This window comes from Centruroides sculpturatus, unplaced genomic scaffold (genome assembly GCF_000671375.1).
Source record: "Centruroides sculpturatus isolate CEXI.00-Female unplaced genomic scaffold, Cexi_2.0 scaffold538, whole genome shotgun sequence".
Taxonomy (NCBI): domain Eukaryota; kingdom Metazoa; phylum Arthropoda; class Arachnida; order Scorpiones; family Buthidae; genus Centruroides; species Centruroides sculpturatus.
The window spans coordinates 149,501-167,892 of NW_019384775.1; the positions used below are offsets into that span (position 1 = coordinate 149,501).

General features: G+C 26.8%; 1 protein-coding gene across 2 annotated transcripts in view; it reads right to left on the minus strand.

Moving 5' to 3' along the window:
- LOC111629076 (pleckstrin homology domain-containing family G member 5-like) overlaps positions 1 to 18,392 on the minus strand; it is a 150,860-nt gene that overhangs the window by 116,374 nt on the left and 16,094 nt on the right. For both annotated transcript variants that reach the window (XM_023372937.1, XM_023372938.1), the window contains exon 3: positions 3,572 to 4,619. In XM_023372937.1, the coding sequence (XP_023228705.1) occupies positions 3,572 to 4,607 (1,036 nt within the window). In that variant the 5' untranslated portion in view covers positions 4,608 to 4,619. The remainder of the gene's footprint in view (positions 1 to 3,571; positions 4,620 to 18,392) is intronic.

The window sequence follows — 18,392 nt, forward strand, 5'->3', positions numbered from 1 at the left end:
TGATATTGATTTGACAAGCTGACATCATCTTACATTCACCAATCATAGATTTACTAAATTAAACAGATTAAGGCCAAAGAAGTTAAGACGTTATTAGCCTGCATTTATGAGGAAACGAAGATCGGATCGAGAGATCAACTCCCCGGGAATTTTTCATGGGCAGTTTGTCCCGAATATGTCAGGTCATCTGCTTTTTCCATTGTTGGCATGGCCGAATCCATAATGGACCTGGAAAAAAGACTCTCTCAGTGCTCACAGGGCCAAAAAAAGCAGATTTTGTCGTTCACTTCTAACTTGTACAACTCCTCCGGATTATGATTTGTCGTGAAACTTTATTCTATCGATTTTACATATGACAATGATAGAACGTAATTTTAAATAAATGATCTTCCAATTGAAAAATGGAAAGAAGATGAAAAAGTTTTTTAACTTTTAAAAAAATGAATTTTTTAAACTATTCATTTATACTTCAATGGAATGTTTCCCTTCCTTTAATACATAAATCTTTCAAAATAAAAAAACTGTCAACTAAATAGCGATAAACCGTAAAACGAATAATATATAACTTTCTACTTTCAATTTTGAAAAGTTATACGTATGATTCTGTATAAATTCTTAAAATTTCGTTTAAAAAAATAGAAGATAAAAAATATGACTGATAAAATCTTTATATAAACTAAAAAAAGGAAGCGAAATGTCATGCATACTATAACTTTTAAGATATACTAAAAATAGGTTTATGATAATTACATGCAAGATTTATAAATAGATTTTGTTATAATCGTTATAAACAGCCGAAAAGTTAAAAATAGGATTCGCTAAATATAAAAATGGTAACAAACTATTAATCTATGCATCTTTGAACAGCTGAAGAACGTTACAAAGATGTTATATTTGATGTACTTTATTATTAATACTCTACGTTACGTGCATTGTACTTTCTGCATAATAATTAGTTTAATTTCTACTATATTAATTCTTCAATTAAACTTAAAGTTAATATAGTAAAAAAGAAACTAACTATTATGTAGAAAATATAATGCAAATAATGAAAAAGGTATTAATAATAAAGTACATCAAATATAACACAAAACGAGCAATTATTTATTGTGACATCGTCACAATGCCGAGCTATAATTTTTAATCATATTCTTAACTTATTTAATTTAAAATACTATATATGTTCGCCATCTCAAATTAGTAGGGTCTTCGCCTGTAAATCATACTTTTCCTGCTAACAACAAAGTCATGCCGGTCATCTATGTATTGCCATTTAGAGGAAGAATTATGAATTTAAATCATATGGCTTCCAATGTATATCGGAAGTTCGTATTTAGTTAATCAGGACTTTCTGCCCATACCCTTTCCATATCCGGTCTTGATGTTTATCTATCTAACACTGTTCTCGAGATTAAGAACGAACAGACAGACAGACGAACGAAAGCGGGAATTTATAGATCTACAATATTTTTAAAATTGCAGCCCAATGAATCATTTTACGAAGAAAAAGAATAGCTTTAATTGAATAATAGTTTACATGAATATCGATCTATATTAACATTTTCTTTAGTATTGAAGCAGAATTAATAATATACAAAATACCAATAAATATTCAACGTATAGAAGAATAAATTAATATTTTGGCATTCTCCCGAAGGCGAGTTGACAATTTATATTAATAACGCATTTAAATTATGCATGCGCCTAATTAATTTTAAATCTTTAGTTGAAAATATGCTCTTATTAGAAAATAATACAGGAAATTACATTGGCTTTAACTTCTGAAAGTAAATTAATAGACGTTAATTAATGAAAATTGAGGTTTTTTTAATTTTAATCAACAAGACATTAGCCGATTATACAGAATTGATAGGGTTGACATTTTTTAAGCTCTTTTGTTATTATTATTTTTTGCTTTAAATTAGTCTACTCGAATTGAACATTGTTCATAAAGCTACTTAATCCCATCTTACTAAAATGTGATTACTAGAATCTAATGACTCGTATAGAACTCTCTAATGAAGTAAGTTTGAATAATCTCCAATTATTTTTAATAGGATTTAATCCAAGAATAGTTACAAGGGATGGAGAATGAGATTTCAAATAAAACAGTAAACAGTAGCTGTTAATGATAAAAAAAAAGTTTAGTTCGCAATATCGGAGATAAATAAATCGATGGCCATAGTAAATAAAACTATCCACAGAGTAGAATTTATTCATCTTTTTACACTAAATATTATGTTTTGACGTTTTAAAATTACAAAAAGGAGGAAAAGATCGTTAACGATCGACACGGTTGTGTATTGATCAGAGAGCGTCTAAATCGATGAGTTATCTCATATCTCAAACCTTAGAAACTAGGACAATTGATTTTTTACTTGATTTATTCAAGTTGAATTTTAAATAAGCCACTCTGATTTTCTTTTTTCTTTTCTTATTTTTTTACGTAAGCGAGAATTGTTTTTGAGTCGAACCACTTGTCGAAATGACGTTTGATTCACCAAATGTCTGTTAACAGCTTCGACATTTGAATCCATTCCAAATATTTCTAAAAGTGTCAAAATGGATTTTTGCCAGTTTTTAATTGGGTCAGAGTAAAACATTTTCCTACATTTTCTTCCGTAAAGATCTACAATCGGATACAATTATTTTTTTGTTAACGGTATTTATACGAGTTAAAATGATTACGTATTGTAAACTGAATCTTGCGTGATTTATAATTTAAGTTCACTAAAGAATAAGGATAAATACATTTAAAAACGCAAATATTTTATCAACCATTAAACAAGCTTATTGCTAAATTTTAATCGTAAATCCTTCAACTCGAATCTTATTCCTTAAGATGACCGAAATTCGAAACTTTTTATGATTAATGCGATAATCAATATTAAATAAAAGTTATAAAGAAGTTTGTAAAATGTAAAATGAGCTTTCGATGATTTATTTCTAGCTGCAAGTTATTTTTTTAACGTTAACGAGAAGAGAGAAATAAAATTAGAAATATCCTACAGACATATACGTAAAAATTGATTTTTTATCAAAGTATATGTTTGAACAATTAGTTAAAAAAGCCTTTAAAACCCTGGTTTTTATTGTATAAAACTTACTAAACGATTCATTATGTGTTAATTCAACTAAAACTTATAAAAATAATTTCTTTTATTCGATTCGAAGATATTAATTTTTGAAATTAAGAAACCACTTGTTAATTTGTATGTATCATCTTTGTTTATAATTGTAATAAGTTTGTTAATAATGTATATAATAAAAGATCTTTTTATAAGTATTTATTAATTATTTTGAGTGTTTTCTTTACTTTTCGATATAGAAGTTTTTAATTATTAAATATCGCTCACGTTCTTTTCGATTTATTGTTAACAATAGTAGAACATGTTATAGCAAGAGATAACACTTTAAAGAAAAGAAAAGATAAGACAGCTTTAATAATTTTTTTTCCAGTAAAAGTCTTATATAACTTTTTATTAAATATTTTCTGTCAGTTTTTTTATCACTTCGATAATAAATTAAATATTTATAAAATGATAGAAAAATGTTTACACCTATTACTCACCTGCAGGTGTTGGTATGCTGAGAAGAAATGTCCTGTTATCGAGTTTTCCCGTCTGAGAAGCTGCAGCGGTTATCGATAAATCCAGCAAACGTTGCATGCTGTCAAAATTGAAATAGCCCACAGTAGATTTATCCGGATTATCTTGTGGCATATTCTCATCGAAAGAATCTGGTGCCGAATTAGTTTGCTGCCTCATAAAACACATTTTTCTTCTATCACTGACACTAGGCTTTCTTGTAAGTGGTAGAGTTGCGGGTGGAGTATGAGGTGGAGTATCGGACGGCGGAGTGACATTTTTAGTAATTATAGGAGTTTCTTCGTCTTCCGCCACGACGGTCACTTCCGGATTTGTACTTAACGTTTGAACGTGATGGGGTACGTACATCTGATCGACTCTACTTTCATCAACCGATACTTGATGTACCAACTTTTGCCTCGATCTTCCACGCTCTAGAGACATAGCTCTTTGTAGCATGGAAGTTTTCTTCTTAGGCTGGACTTTTTTATTTGCCGCTAGTGTTTCGTCTATAGTAGATGCGATCTTCATCGATCTTTGTGATCCTGTAAGGGACGATATCGAAGAACCGATGGATCGAGAAGTTAAGTCCGATGTTATTTGAGATAAGATCGAATCTTTTTTTGTGGAATTTTTTCTTCCGTTTCGTGTAGAAATCGTAATTCCGCTATCCGCTGGAGATAAATCGCACTGAACGGCAACATCTCTTTGCCAGGGAAAGCGTGGATCGCCTTGTTGACAGTTAATATCTAAAGCGCTACAATACGTTTCTTCTGGTAATACTGCAAAAGGATTAAAATGATCAGGGGGAATTTCCGTGATTCTTATACTTCCGGTACTTGCTTGCCTGCCCGATTCTGGTAAAGGTACAGGACACGATGGTCGAACGCCAGTGGTGTCCTTTCTGGCTGTTGTGGTAGGTGGATCCTTGAAGGATTCTGAGTAACTCCTCTTTGAACCAAATCGTTCTCGTAGAGATTTAGTACGACTAGAAAAGGGTGAGGAACGACAGATACTCATCTTCAATGTTATCTGCAAATATATAATTCTTAATTAATTTTGTTAATAACAATAATTGCTTTTTATTCTTAATAAAGAAAACGAAGGCGTTATTAATCTTTACTAAGAATAAATATTAATAAGAAACTGTATCTGAAATTACTTATCTCGAAACTTAATTACTAAGAGTATTATATATATGTGTGTGAAATTATTATGTATTAGTTTACTGTTAATGCAACATGTCAATTAATTAGCAATTAGCTATTAAGTTCATTGAATGACTGACGATTCAACTTCACAATGGATTAATTAATTAATTAGTCATTTCTGTGTTGCTTTGATAGAATTTTTAATACATATTCTTTATATAAATTAATATTTATAAATTATAAGCTATTATATTTATAATTAATCGATATCGTTACGGTAAATATTATAAATGAAAAAATACTAAAAGAGGGAAGGAAATATCATTATTATTTTTATTTTATTATATTTATTTATTTATATTTTTTTGCTATCATTAAAGCGAAATGTCATTAGTCCCGGAATAAAGATCATTAAATATAATCATTCATCACTGAAGCATAATATCATCATTTATCATTAAACAAGAATTTTCCTTGAAAGTTTACTAATGAAACACGAAGTTTTCTACCGAAACACACTCAATAAGCAATTAACTGCATTTATAATTCAATATGATTTTTAATTAAAAATTAAATTTTATTAGGTTAATGAACATTATACAGTGTTTATCTGTAATTGGATAAGCGTCTAATTTATATCACTACTGTTTTGTTTGGAAAATTATAATAACAAATGATCATTGAATTTCTTAGATGCAAATAAACAATCGCGTAGAAGAGACTTCTCCTGTTCACTTCACTGACTAGAAAATTCATTTGAATGAGTTGTAGACTCTCTGCTTATATTATCTGCAGACTACTTTTCGTTGAAATCGAATTTATAAGTTGATTTCTGCATTTCCCGTTAAACATAAATATATTTTGTCGATAAAAATTTAAAATATATTATTACAATTATCACTTAATGAATCATCATCTAAATATGAAGTATATTTCTACGTTTAAAATCTTTAATTAATAAAAATTATTATCCTTACAATTACAGAAAAGTTTAATATTTTATTTTAATTGAAATAAATACAGCTTAATGAGCTGTATAAATCATTAAAAAATTTCAAATATTTACAACTTGATAAAATACAAATTAGTGTTTTAAAGAGAAAAATAATAAGCGTTTCGTGATAGAGAAAAGCAAAAGGATCGTTTTCTCTCTCTCATACAAAAGGAAAAAAATGAGAAGGAAATCTTATACCGTCAAAAACCTGATAGATAAGAGGCACTTATGGCATCAAGTAATTGTAAACCAAGCTGTAACAAGTATCACTGGATATATAATAATCATTCAGATAGAAAAAATTATAAGTACAAGTTTTGATAATTATTATATACTGCAATTCGCTGAAAGTAAGTTATTTTATATATCAAGGCGAGCGAAATGTTTACTTGTTTTCTACGAACAAACTCCACATGAGAAAGGAAAAAAGGTAGATTAGGTTTTGAGAACAGAAATAACATATCAATTCTAACATAGAGAAGAGTGAAAAAGAACAAGGATAAAAGAAAATCCAGATAGAACTTATCAATCAACCAATCAGAGAAGAAACCAATAAGACTGGAAAATCCAGGGATAGAAAAAAGATCAAACTTTGTTTATTCTGTACTCTGATATTAGAAGACGACTAAGTAAACAGAATAGAAAAAATCAAATCCATAAAGAGTCTAATTTTAACAATAATTATAATTTATATTCTCATTTATATATTGTATTTCCAATCAAGCTGTGTATTATATGCTATTAACTACATTGTAATTAACTTTTAATTGCATAGTTATAACCATACGCTGTATTTATCTAATGAATTATTATTTTAATAACCTGTTACATCTTATTTAAAGAAGATAAATCAGTTTATAATATTTTAAAACCTTCAAAATTATTCAAAATTCTAAACTAACCATTTGTTTAAAATCTGAAATTGTAGTTTTAATGTTAAATTTTACATTTTTGTCTCTTAAACGGACTTTAAAATATTTACATAAGTAATTTAAATAAGTTAAATTTTACATTTTTGTGCACAAGAACTCGCGACCGAAAGTCGAATGTAAATGTAATTTGTTAGAAAGCGAAATAAAATTTAAGTAATGCAATTTGTGAAATGTTAATCTGTTTCGGAAGATAAATGATTATATAGTCTAAATTACGTGTTTGGTGATTAACGCGATACTTTAACCTCCAGTTTGTGTTACCGTCTTCGTCGACCTTTAGTCCGGATGCCAAAATAAGCCCTTTATTTCTGTAAATAAAATCAATTTAAACTCGCTTCGATATCTTTGTCTCGTTCAAATAAAATACGCGAAATTTGAAATTATAAAATGAAATTAGTTTTAATCCATAAAAGAAGCGAATTAAAAAATTTAATACAAGGAAAAAAAAACTCTAGAAGAGTTGNAAACGGTAAAAATATTATAATAATATTTTTGTATAATATATAATATTTCAACGGAATTTAAAAGCAAGCATCAAAAATGCTTGATTTTAAATTCTATTGAAATGTCTTTTGATATTTTAAGCTTTGTTACATTCGTCTTTCATCAGTCAACCAAAGTTTATGCTTGAGCGAGGAAATATAAAATATGAATTTAATCTTTCTTGTTTACACTTTCCGATCGTTCTGTCATTCGAAACCAAAGTTCGTTCTATTTATAAATGCAATTCTATCTCTTCGTGTCAATCCCTATTACAATTAGTTTACATACACATTCTCTGTCTCTCTCTCATTTATTAAACAGTAAAAAACGTATAGTTTAAAACAAAAACCTTAATTTTACGGGGAAATTCTTTAATTTTTCATCATTATACGCTTTACTAAAAATAATGTGATTAATTCTAATAATTTTTCTTATGAAATGAATTTTAATTAAAGAGTTAACAAAGAGATAATTATCGAGAAATTCGTGATAAACAGCATTTTAACTCAATACATCATCCCATCATAGCTTGTCGCTTTATCGTTAAAGAATGCATCAAACATATTTAATAAAGGATTACACCATCATAATTTATAATTTCATAATATTATTTTTAAAATTTAAGATTTTGTTTTCTTAAGAGTTAATATTGTTAGAAAAAGTTTGACATTAATGAATGTTATCTAAAAATGGATCTTAACATTAATTAATATTGTAGTTAAAAATGGATTCATATTTTTAGATTCCTCTTATATAAAAAATTAAAGAATTTATTTGCAGCTAGAAAATATAATTATGGTATTTTATGTAATGCTTTTCGATCGAAATAACTCTTAAATTATTAGTAAATAATTTTACTTATTCTTTTTTAAAGATAAAGAGTTTATCCAATTAATTTTATAACAATAACAGAGAGCATAAATACCAGGCACATATATGCGTGTATGGAATAATTTGACCATACAAAATATGAGAAATATATTCTTTCCTTGTGGATTTTAGCCAGTAGGTATGAAAGATTTCAGCTGATATACTAAACTGCATGAATTATAATAAGCTAAGTCACCGTGAATCAGATTAAGCAAGGCTTTTTTTTTACTGTTCTCTCTCATTTTCTATTAATTTAATTTAAATTTTTCAATGTTTTTAAACTTCTAATAACATGAATTGTTTGTATACAATAATATATGGAGAAATTATGAGGCTTTCCACAAATGTAGAAGGTTTGATCATTTGGTTAAAATTTCGAAATTATAATAAAATTTTAAATAAAACATAAAATATTTAAAATTAATATTTAATTATTATTAATCGATGAACATAATTATTTATTTAGATTCTATTTGGCAATATTATTGTTTTATTTTATTCTTTTATGAATTGCAAAGGAAAAAACAAATCTTATTATCAAGTTTAAAATATATCCTTTAAGAGGATTATATTTTTATTTTAACTTAAATATTTGAATGAAATTTATCCTTTTTGAATTAATATCAATTATTCTGAAACAGAAAGAATTTTTTGTTTTAGTAACAAGATAAGAAAACGTCATAACTAAATTAGTTTTGCTATGCGAATAAATAGAAATCTGCCAGTGTAAATTTTTATTATGAAAACCTTTTCAATCTAGATGAAAGCTTATCGAATATGTAAGAAAATTTCCTTTCAACGCTATAAAAATCTTATTTTGAAAGCTGCAAGAATTAATAAACTAATTAAGTTTTTTTTTTTTACATTTTCGACCTAATTTGACTAAGATTTTCAAATTCTCATTTATCAAATGAAGTGTATATCAACAAAAAATAGGGAAGTTTATTTAAAAATTTTTAAATTTCTTTGGCTACGAGAAAGCGCGCGTTATTATCACATCTAAACCTTTAGATAATGAATTAACACTTGTATAAATTTCAAACATCAAATAATAAGTGTCAGATTATTTAATTATATTACTAAAAATATTTAATTCATTAATCATTTATTACATTCAAATACTGCACCCAATGTTACGAATAGTCAGAATCAATAGCAATATAATATGTTATGCAAATAGTAGAAAACCATTTGAGTTTGTAAAAATTTGTATGAAAATCGAGCAATAATCAGAACTGAACATCTTGTTGTGGCCCTAAGATATAACGTATAACAGGTCCTTCCAATCCACCATATAAAGGCCCTAAACTGATGTGCAAATCTGGCCCTGAATATAGTTGCATATTGTAATGAGTCGCAGAGTTTAATAAATACCATATAAAAGCTCTTATTCAGATAGGAAAGTTTTGTTTTTGTATGGTAAATATGTAACAAAATACAACACATTACTAAAAATTCAGCAACGAGTTGCGTAACTTTTCAGGAAAAAGAATTAAAATTGTGTATGGCGCCATCTGTTATAAAACTTAATTAATAAAATGATATTTTTATTTATAATTATAAAATGGAAAAACCTTTAATTTTGAGGGGAGAGACGACTTTTTTAAAAAATTACTAATAACGAGTAAAATCTTCATTAAGTCCGATTCCACTCGAGATACGATATGTAAAACTCAAACTCCACCCCATGACTTTAATTAATCATCAAAATTTATTAGCATTAATCTCCCTAATTCACAAACTTCCATGCAAAATTTTATAAATTTTTGAAGAAAAGGAACAGGAGTTATTAAGCTTCAAAGTGAATGAAGAAAATCGTGCCTCTCTCAACACACATAACTTACTAACATCCGTACATACAGAAAACAACTCCGAATATTTTTGTATTTCTCGACGTTTCAAGGTCCCTGAGTCCAAAAATGTAAAAATCTTGGGGGGGGGGTCATTTTTCGACCGATCGCCATACTTTCCCTCCGTTATATATAACAGCCGAGAAAGTAAAAACGTTAAAATTATAAATTAAGTTTCATAAATGATTTGATTTCACCGAAAGAAAACTAGTAGAAAGCGGCATTGCTCGAAAGTTTTACTTGTTCCATTGACATAAATGTACAAAATTGTACGAAAATCGAGTTAAAGGTATTGAATTAGTATGTATAGTACTGTACAAATGGTAAGTTATCTGAAAGCCGAGAATCGTTTGTAATTATTATTTTGTAAGGATTGATATTAACCATAATTTTATTCTTTGAAAATATTTTAGATGTAATTCAAATTTATGTCCTTATTAAGTTTTTATTTTTATATAGATAAATGTCAAAATTTATTAGCAAAAAAAAACACTTATAATAAGCACAGTAATTACTTATTTAGCTTAAATAAATTAAGGAATATCATTTATTATTTGACAATTATTGATCTAAAAGAAATTCTATTTAAATCTCTAAATTTTTTTTTTTTTGTAATTTTAGAAAACAAGTCTAATGGAATTAACTCGTTTCTAATTTTTATAGCCATCAGACTTATAATAGATTAAGTGGAATTTATTGTTAATCTTTCTATTTTCCGGTTGTTAACAAGAGAATATATGCTTAAATTTATGTATTAAACAGAATTATTTACTTGTATATATTATTTTAAATATAATTTTATTAATAATTACAATAACAAAAACAAAGAAAATAATGCAAACCCATTAAAAATTATTTTAAAATTTATATTTAAACTTTTACTTTTAAAATAATTAAACGTTGTTCTTACGTTTTACAAAACTAAAATTTTCTTTAAAAAATGGCGTTTATAAATTATAAATGATAACGAGAAAGTTGTAATGAGATACTCTAAAATGATATTTAAATCTTTTAGGTTATACAGTATTCCTTTTCTAAATAATTAAAAAAAACTCTTATAATTAAAAAATAATTATTTTTAATACAGTCGAATCTCTAATAACGGCTTCCTCTCAACAATGACTATCTTTAAACAGCGACCATTTTTTCAGGGATTATTTTAAACAAAATAATCTATAAACAATGGCCATTTTTTTGTACCCGTCAGTGGCCGTTGTTCAGAGGTTCGATTATATTAGAAAAGTATTAAAAAGTAGAAAAACTATGACAAGTTTTTTTAAAAATTTATAAATTTTTAGAAAATAATTACACGCATTAAAATTAATTAATTATTATTATTGCTTTCAACAATGTCACTCAACATTTTTGTAATTTGAAACTCTTAATTGATTTTAAACGTTAATTTGAAAATGAAAATGATTTAAAATACCTTTAAAGTTAGTACGATAATGATGAATAACATTTAATATTATTTATGATAAATACAGTAAATATATTACAAGAATTTAATATAAATTTTTATCCTTATTTTTTATATTACATAACATTACACGAGTTAATAAAAACACTGACGTAACTTTATAATGTAACATTAAAGAAGTAAAAATTAAAAATAAAATTAAATTCATATAAAGAAAACCAAAGGTTTATGTAACTTATAGAGACAATATTGGATATAATTTAATGTTATACTTATCTGATTCGAATTGTATTGTACAAATAAGTAAAGTGGTATTTGAGTAAAGATTTGACAGAATGTTGAATTTATATTTAAAAAAAAAGTATTTTCTATTACGGAAAATTCCTTTATTATTTGAGAAAACAGCAATTGAATATGTGTTTTTATTGTTTGTAACACCGAAATAAAAATTGCAAATTTATTTTTTTTAGCATAAGTTGTATTTTTGTGTAACCTTATTGTATAAAAATTTATATTTGTTGAGTCGCAATTAAATCGTAATGCTAAAATAGACGTAAATATTTAGTGAAAACAGGCGGATAATCTCTTACATAACTTTGTGCGTTAATAGTTCTAGTTCAGAGAATTTTCTTTGAATTTTAAGAAAATCCGAGAAAAGAAGCCATCGTCATGTAAATGTCTAACAATAGTTCCAAGCCTGGAGATTTTGTCATTCATACAATAGAAAGGTGTTGATTCTTGAGGACTTGACAAGCAATATGTGTCAGACAGACTGAGTTATTAAACGTATTTTGGAGACCAATGAAAATATCTGATAGGGAATTTGATTTTAAGACGAAATAAGTGAACTAAAAATAGATGTATAAAACTTGAAAGCGACTGTTTAAGCTTAGAGAATTTGGAATAAAGAAATTTTACAATTTCTTTTTTTTACTTCCGAGAAAAAATCTACGACAGAAGCAAAAAGAGGATTCAAGGGTGTTACAGGGTCTTAACCCACTCCATTAACAGAAAAATTAAAATTGATTTTTTCGACTTCAAAACGTTGTTTTTAAAAAACATTTATGATGGCAAATATCCCGCGATACAATGGTCGTTCACGTGTTAATAGTTATTTAAATATTTTTAATTTTGAGTTAGTCCCCTCCTTTGAGTGCTTCTGGATCTGCTATTGGATTAGGAACAAAATATATTACTTAAAAAGAAGGTTCTTAAGACTCTAAGAGAAAGATTTCTTCCATCTATCGATCTATAACCTATCTTATTATTATGAATTTTAGAAAATAAGATTTGATCCGTGAAGAATTTTATTTCAAAATTAATAAAGTATAGCGTATATTTACGTGAGAAATTTCATATATTGTCAAAAGTACTTAATTTTGACAACATGTGAAATGTAACAGCATTATGTATTCTAAGAGCAAACTAATATCAACAGAGACAGGTTGAAAATTTTAAAATCAATTTTTTTCTAATGGTTTATCGACGTTTCAAAGTCTGTTCTATCGATCTATATTTCAGCAAATAATCTAAGCCATTTCAAAGTATAGAAAACAATTTAACATAAGTAAGAGATTTACCTTACTAAGAATGAAGTTAGCAATAAAATGACTTCATTTATTGACAATTGATATAATTCAAGGAAATAAATTAAATTTTATTTTAGTTGTTTCTTAATTTAAATAAGAACAGAACTAACTGTAGCTACTGGACCTTTCTCTAGATAATTCCTTAATTTTCCTTCTTTCTTTCGAAGCATATAGGCCAGGAAATTTTATAAATAAAAACTTCATATCTATCTTGTCACACGCATATTAATCAGTTATCAAATTTCGTACCGTTGCCAATTTATGTTGGATTAATCCGACATTTTCCTGAAGCGATACAAAATGCTCTTTCGGGAAAGTAAATAAATTTATCAATTTTGCTGTTCGGTACATAAATAAAGGAGCATTACACACTTCTTTTGGAAACGAAAAATAAAATTGTTTTCATTTTAATAATTATTAAAGAGTAATTAGAGATTAAAAAATAAATAATTGTATTTAATTAGTTAAACATAAATTACTCTACATATATTCGTTTACTATAAAAAATTAAATTCTAATTAATACTTTATCTTACACATATAGGCTACTTTTATTTTAGTGGGATACGGCAACGCAATATACGGCGATCTACCAAAGAGTACCACGAAGGAGGAACCTTTTATAGGATACTGGCCACTATTTAGGTGTTGGACACGTGAAGAAAATCCACGTCATAAGTGCGTTGGTGAAGCGCGAACCCGCGACCAAATAACGATGCAACAGTGATTTTATCTACTCGATCCTTGGTTGGCTTGTACAGTACGTGTGATACTGGACCCACAGTTGCCAAGCGGTCTTCGTACCCTAAACACTGGGAGCTCTGTCTTGGGTTCGCGCCTCACTCGAACGGGCTGGCCACGTGGAGTTTTCCAGGTTTTTTCCATGTCCGTAACGCCTAAATAGGGACCAGTTTCCCTTAAAAAGACCCTCCGGAAGGCATCCCACCTAGGCAAATCGCCCAAGTGTTGCGTTGCCATAACTAAACAAACAAACGTGTGATACTGTAGTATTACTATTAGTATAGTGTAGTATAATATGTGAATAATCATTTTGCAAAGTATGATATATGCATAAATAACCACATAATATAATGTAAGTTCAAGTATATTCGAGTTAAATTCGTTTCATGTCACCTTTGTTCATAACAATATCTTTGTCATTAGAAGTAACCAATCAGCATTCGTATACAGTACTATATAACAGTACTGTATATCTCTTATATGCCAAATATAAATTTTAAAAAATGTAAAAATCGTAAATATTGATAAAATTTCAAAAAAAGAAAGGAAAAAATTAAATTGGAAGTGTGTTCGAACAGTAAATAAAATTATTTTTAAGCATAAACGGAAACGACTAATCACGATTATAAAATAAATAATTAAAATTCATTTTATGCAAATGATTTCATTGGACCAAGCCAATCACGTTGTCACGTTTAAAATTGATTCAATGGATATGTGCTAAAGAAAACATTTTCCTATTTAAGTTTTATTTATAAAGAGTCAAGTCAATACCTTTTATCTCGCCATATAAAAACATTCACTAAATGGAATACATTTGCAATATTCTATATAAAGTTTCTTATATTGAATAAATATGTGATACATGCCTTTGACATTCAAGTTTACACTCCAGATATTATTTATTTATTATTTAAATCAATTAATTAATTAATCATTAGATAACGTACTTATTAACTTATTAGTAGTGTTAAAAATCGATCAAAACAAATTAAATTTTTATATGCACAGTACCTTGTTTAATGAATTAAAGCATCCATTCAAATAAAAATAAAAAGATTGTAAAAAAAATTGGATTTTATATTAATTTATTGCCATATATCTCCTTATAATTGAATTTTTTCAAAAGTTTCCCAAAATAATTTCATGATTTATGCGATTAAACCTATTAAAAATATCATAAAATAATGGTAATTTTGAATGAAATTTAACTTTCAATAGATATATTTTTAACGATTATTTTAAAACAGAATTATAGATTTTTAAAGATTAATTTAAGATTTAACGTCTCTTTATTGAGCAACATAGGATAGGATTGATGGAATAAGGCTACTCAAGACATGTGTGATCTGCCTCCCAGAAGAACTTTCTATGGAAATCTAGCTCATGTTTTGATATTAGACTCGTAAAAACTCTCAGAAAACTCCACTCAGTAAGCCCGTTGGTCAGGTGCGAGCCCGCGACCATCTACCACTGTTCAATGGTTCTATCCTCTCGGCCAATGGTGGGTCATATTCGCATAATTTTGAAAGAATCGTTAAAAGGGTTTTCAGTTTTTATTACAAATAATTTATTTTTTAACTTTATTATAAAATAAGATTTGTTGTAGCTAATAAGAATTAAAGTAATACTCTAAAAATTCTACTTAAAATTATTTACAACATGACGCTTAATCAAAATTTAACCACTTTGACATTTATCACAGTAAGTAGAAATATTAAACAAGAACAAAAAATTAAATGCATGTTGTAACTTTTTTTAACGAAATATAATAAAGTTTTTCAAATTATATTATTGATTGAATAACAATCTGTTTTGATTCTAATTATGTCATTTTTTAAAATTTTATATTTAGTTATTTTAATGTATAAATTTCTTTTTTGATAAAGCACAAGATCTTGTATCTTCTGAAGCAGATATTTCTGTTGTTTAATACTATAGAATAACTCTATAATCAATACATTCCTTACTTATCGCCTCAACATGTTAAAAGACTTTTGTGAACTTTTCCTAGAAGCACTCCTGTTCTGTATATAATTAGATGGTTCACTGTATTGTCGGTTCAATCTCCTATTATTACTATTATAGCCTATATATAAGCTATACTGTATATAAACAGTATATCTTGTCTACAGGTCCTTCTTCTTACAACAAATTTCACAAAAATTCACAACAATTTACTTACTTTTTTTTAAAAAAACGATTACTAAAATATTGTTTATCATTGCTTATATTGCAGAACTCAAATCTTTGCCATTAATCATGTATATGAATACAATATAAATTCTTAAAATGCAAGAATTGAATTTACAATATTAAAATATTTATATTACATAATCTTCGATATTTTATTGTTTTTAATATTAAATTCATCTCTTCTAGTACACGGCAATCTTTTCCATGTTATTCAAATGATTTAGAATGATAATTTTATACAGCAGAAAATTAGTGCACATATTCTTACCTTCTTTCAAATATATTTTTTTCTCTTAAAATCATTTTTTATGCAACAAAACACTGATCTCGGATTATTTTTAATAATTATTTTGGTATGTCTAATAAAACTCTACGTAAATCCTGCAATCACTACTCTCTCCATGGAAAAAAGACATTTTTTTAATCTCTCAAGATTCAGTCATTAGTGCCTTACTTTTTGTCATGGGAATTTAATATTTATCAAACACATGATAGCAAAATAATTTTTTTCATATCCCCTTTTTTTCCTAATAGATTAGCGAAAACTTACATTTAAAATTTCCCGTAAACGATAGACTTAAACGTAATAAATTTAATTTAAATTATTGCTAACATATTTATGCAAAGCGCATACATTTTTATTTTTTAAAGTGTGTAAAAGGTGTAAATATTATGTAATTTCTTCAGTAAAAATATCTACATTTAATTAGTTTAATGTATTTAAAACACTTTTAAAATAAATTTTCTTATGTACATTTAGTAAATTTTATAATTTAATAATATAATAATCATTCCAGTTAATGATGCAAACATTATATTTAAATAATACGACAATACATTAAATGATAAATGTATCATATCGTCGGATTGCTGAAACAAGAGCCGGAATCGAATCTAGAGGATCTGTCCCGGATATATCAGGCCCCATCCCTCACCATCTAGCCGCCATATTGTGAGCCTAGGCAAACCCATGTGGGCACTACTCTTTTTCAGACCCTATTAGACAAAGTAAAAAACGAAAAAAATGTATCATATCAGTATAGTTAAAATTAAACTACTTCGTGAATTGTGTGCCCAGGGCCATCGACAGGCCTAGGCACAATTCACTAAACAGTTTAAAATAGTTTGAAGAGTTCTTCTTAATAAAGCATGATAAAAAAATATTTGTAGACAGAAATTTACGAGATTCCGAAATTATATTTTAACAAAAATGATATTTTATAAATGATATATTTACTTCCAATAAGAGATTTTATAGTTAATTATTGTTTGTTAAAAGATAGCATCGAAATTGCAATTTTATGACTTGTTTTTATATCATGAATCTATCAGTTTGATCCATGATCCTTGACATTCAATAGGTCCTTTTATCAAAGTTGTTGAAAATGGCTTCAATACACATCGAGTAAACATTACCAACTTCAATCATACAGGCTTTGATTGTATCTAGAAATGTGTGTACTTCCTAGAAAATAAAGATTCTAGAGTGACAATTCTGAAAGATACTGTAGTTATTACTCAACATAATATGTTGAGTAATAATAGTAAATGTTAACTGATATATTATATCAGTTAACATTTACTATTATTACTCAACATAACATATATTATANCAATAATTAATATATAAAATCCATTTAATACTATTCAAATTATAACCAGTATCAGACGACTCGATCATCGTCTCTAATTACTAGGTAATTAGAGAAGAAATATTGTTGTTAACACAGTCTACAGGTTATTTATAAATTATTTACATTTTTAAATCTTTGTTTATATTAGATATTTTGAAATAAAATTCTCATTATGATAAAGTATATAACTTATATAACATTTTATCATAAATTTACATATATATGAATTTAAGCTAAATTTAAGAAAACATGTTTATAAATATTTATCAAATATTATAATCATTTACATGCTGATAAAGTTGATATTTTTCAATTAAATTCAGATCAGGGAATGTCTGCAGAGAAACTAATTCACATTATGAATGAAAGCGTTTGGAATAAATGATGTACTGTACAGTTTATAGATACAAAAGCTGCATGTCATATTCAATGAAAGCAATTCAAAAGTTTATAGTTTTAGTTTGTTTGACTTTCCTTAAAATTCTAATTCATATCGAACGTCCAAACGTCGAATAAAATATAGTGTTATCCTTTGAGATGTGATATTTTTTGAACTGAATTTTCTATTGCTGTATAATTTTGTGATTTTGTTGGTTTAAACCTTTGCAATTGACACTTTTATAGGATCTTTAAAATTCTATTTTGTATGTTTTTACATTTATAGGTTCAAACCTAATTCCGAATTTTTGAACTTAGTTTTTGAAGGTTCTTCAGTATGATAAGAATGATTTGTGCTGTTATTATACTTAGTTAAAAACCATTAAACAGTTTGAAGAGTACTTCATAATAAGTATGTCAGAAGTATGTACAGTACAGTACATAGAGAGAAATTCATGGGATTCCGAGATTATTATCTTTTAACAAAAATGATATTTTATAAATGATATATTTACTTCCAATAAGAGATTTTATAGTTAATTATTGTTTGTTAAAAGATAGCATCGAA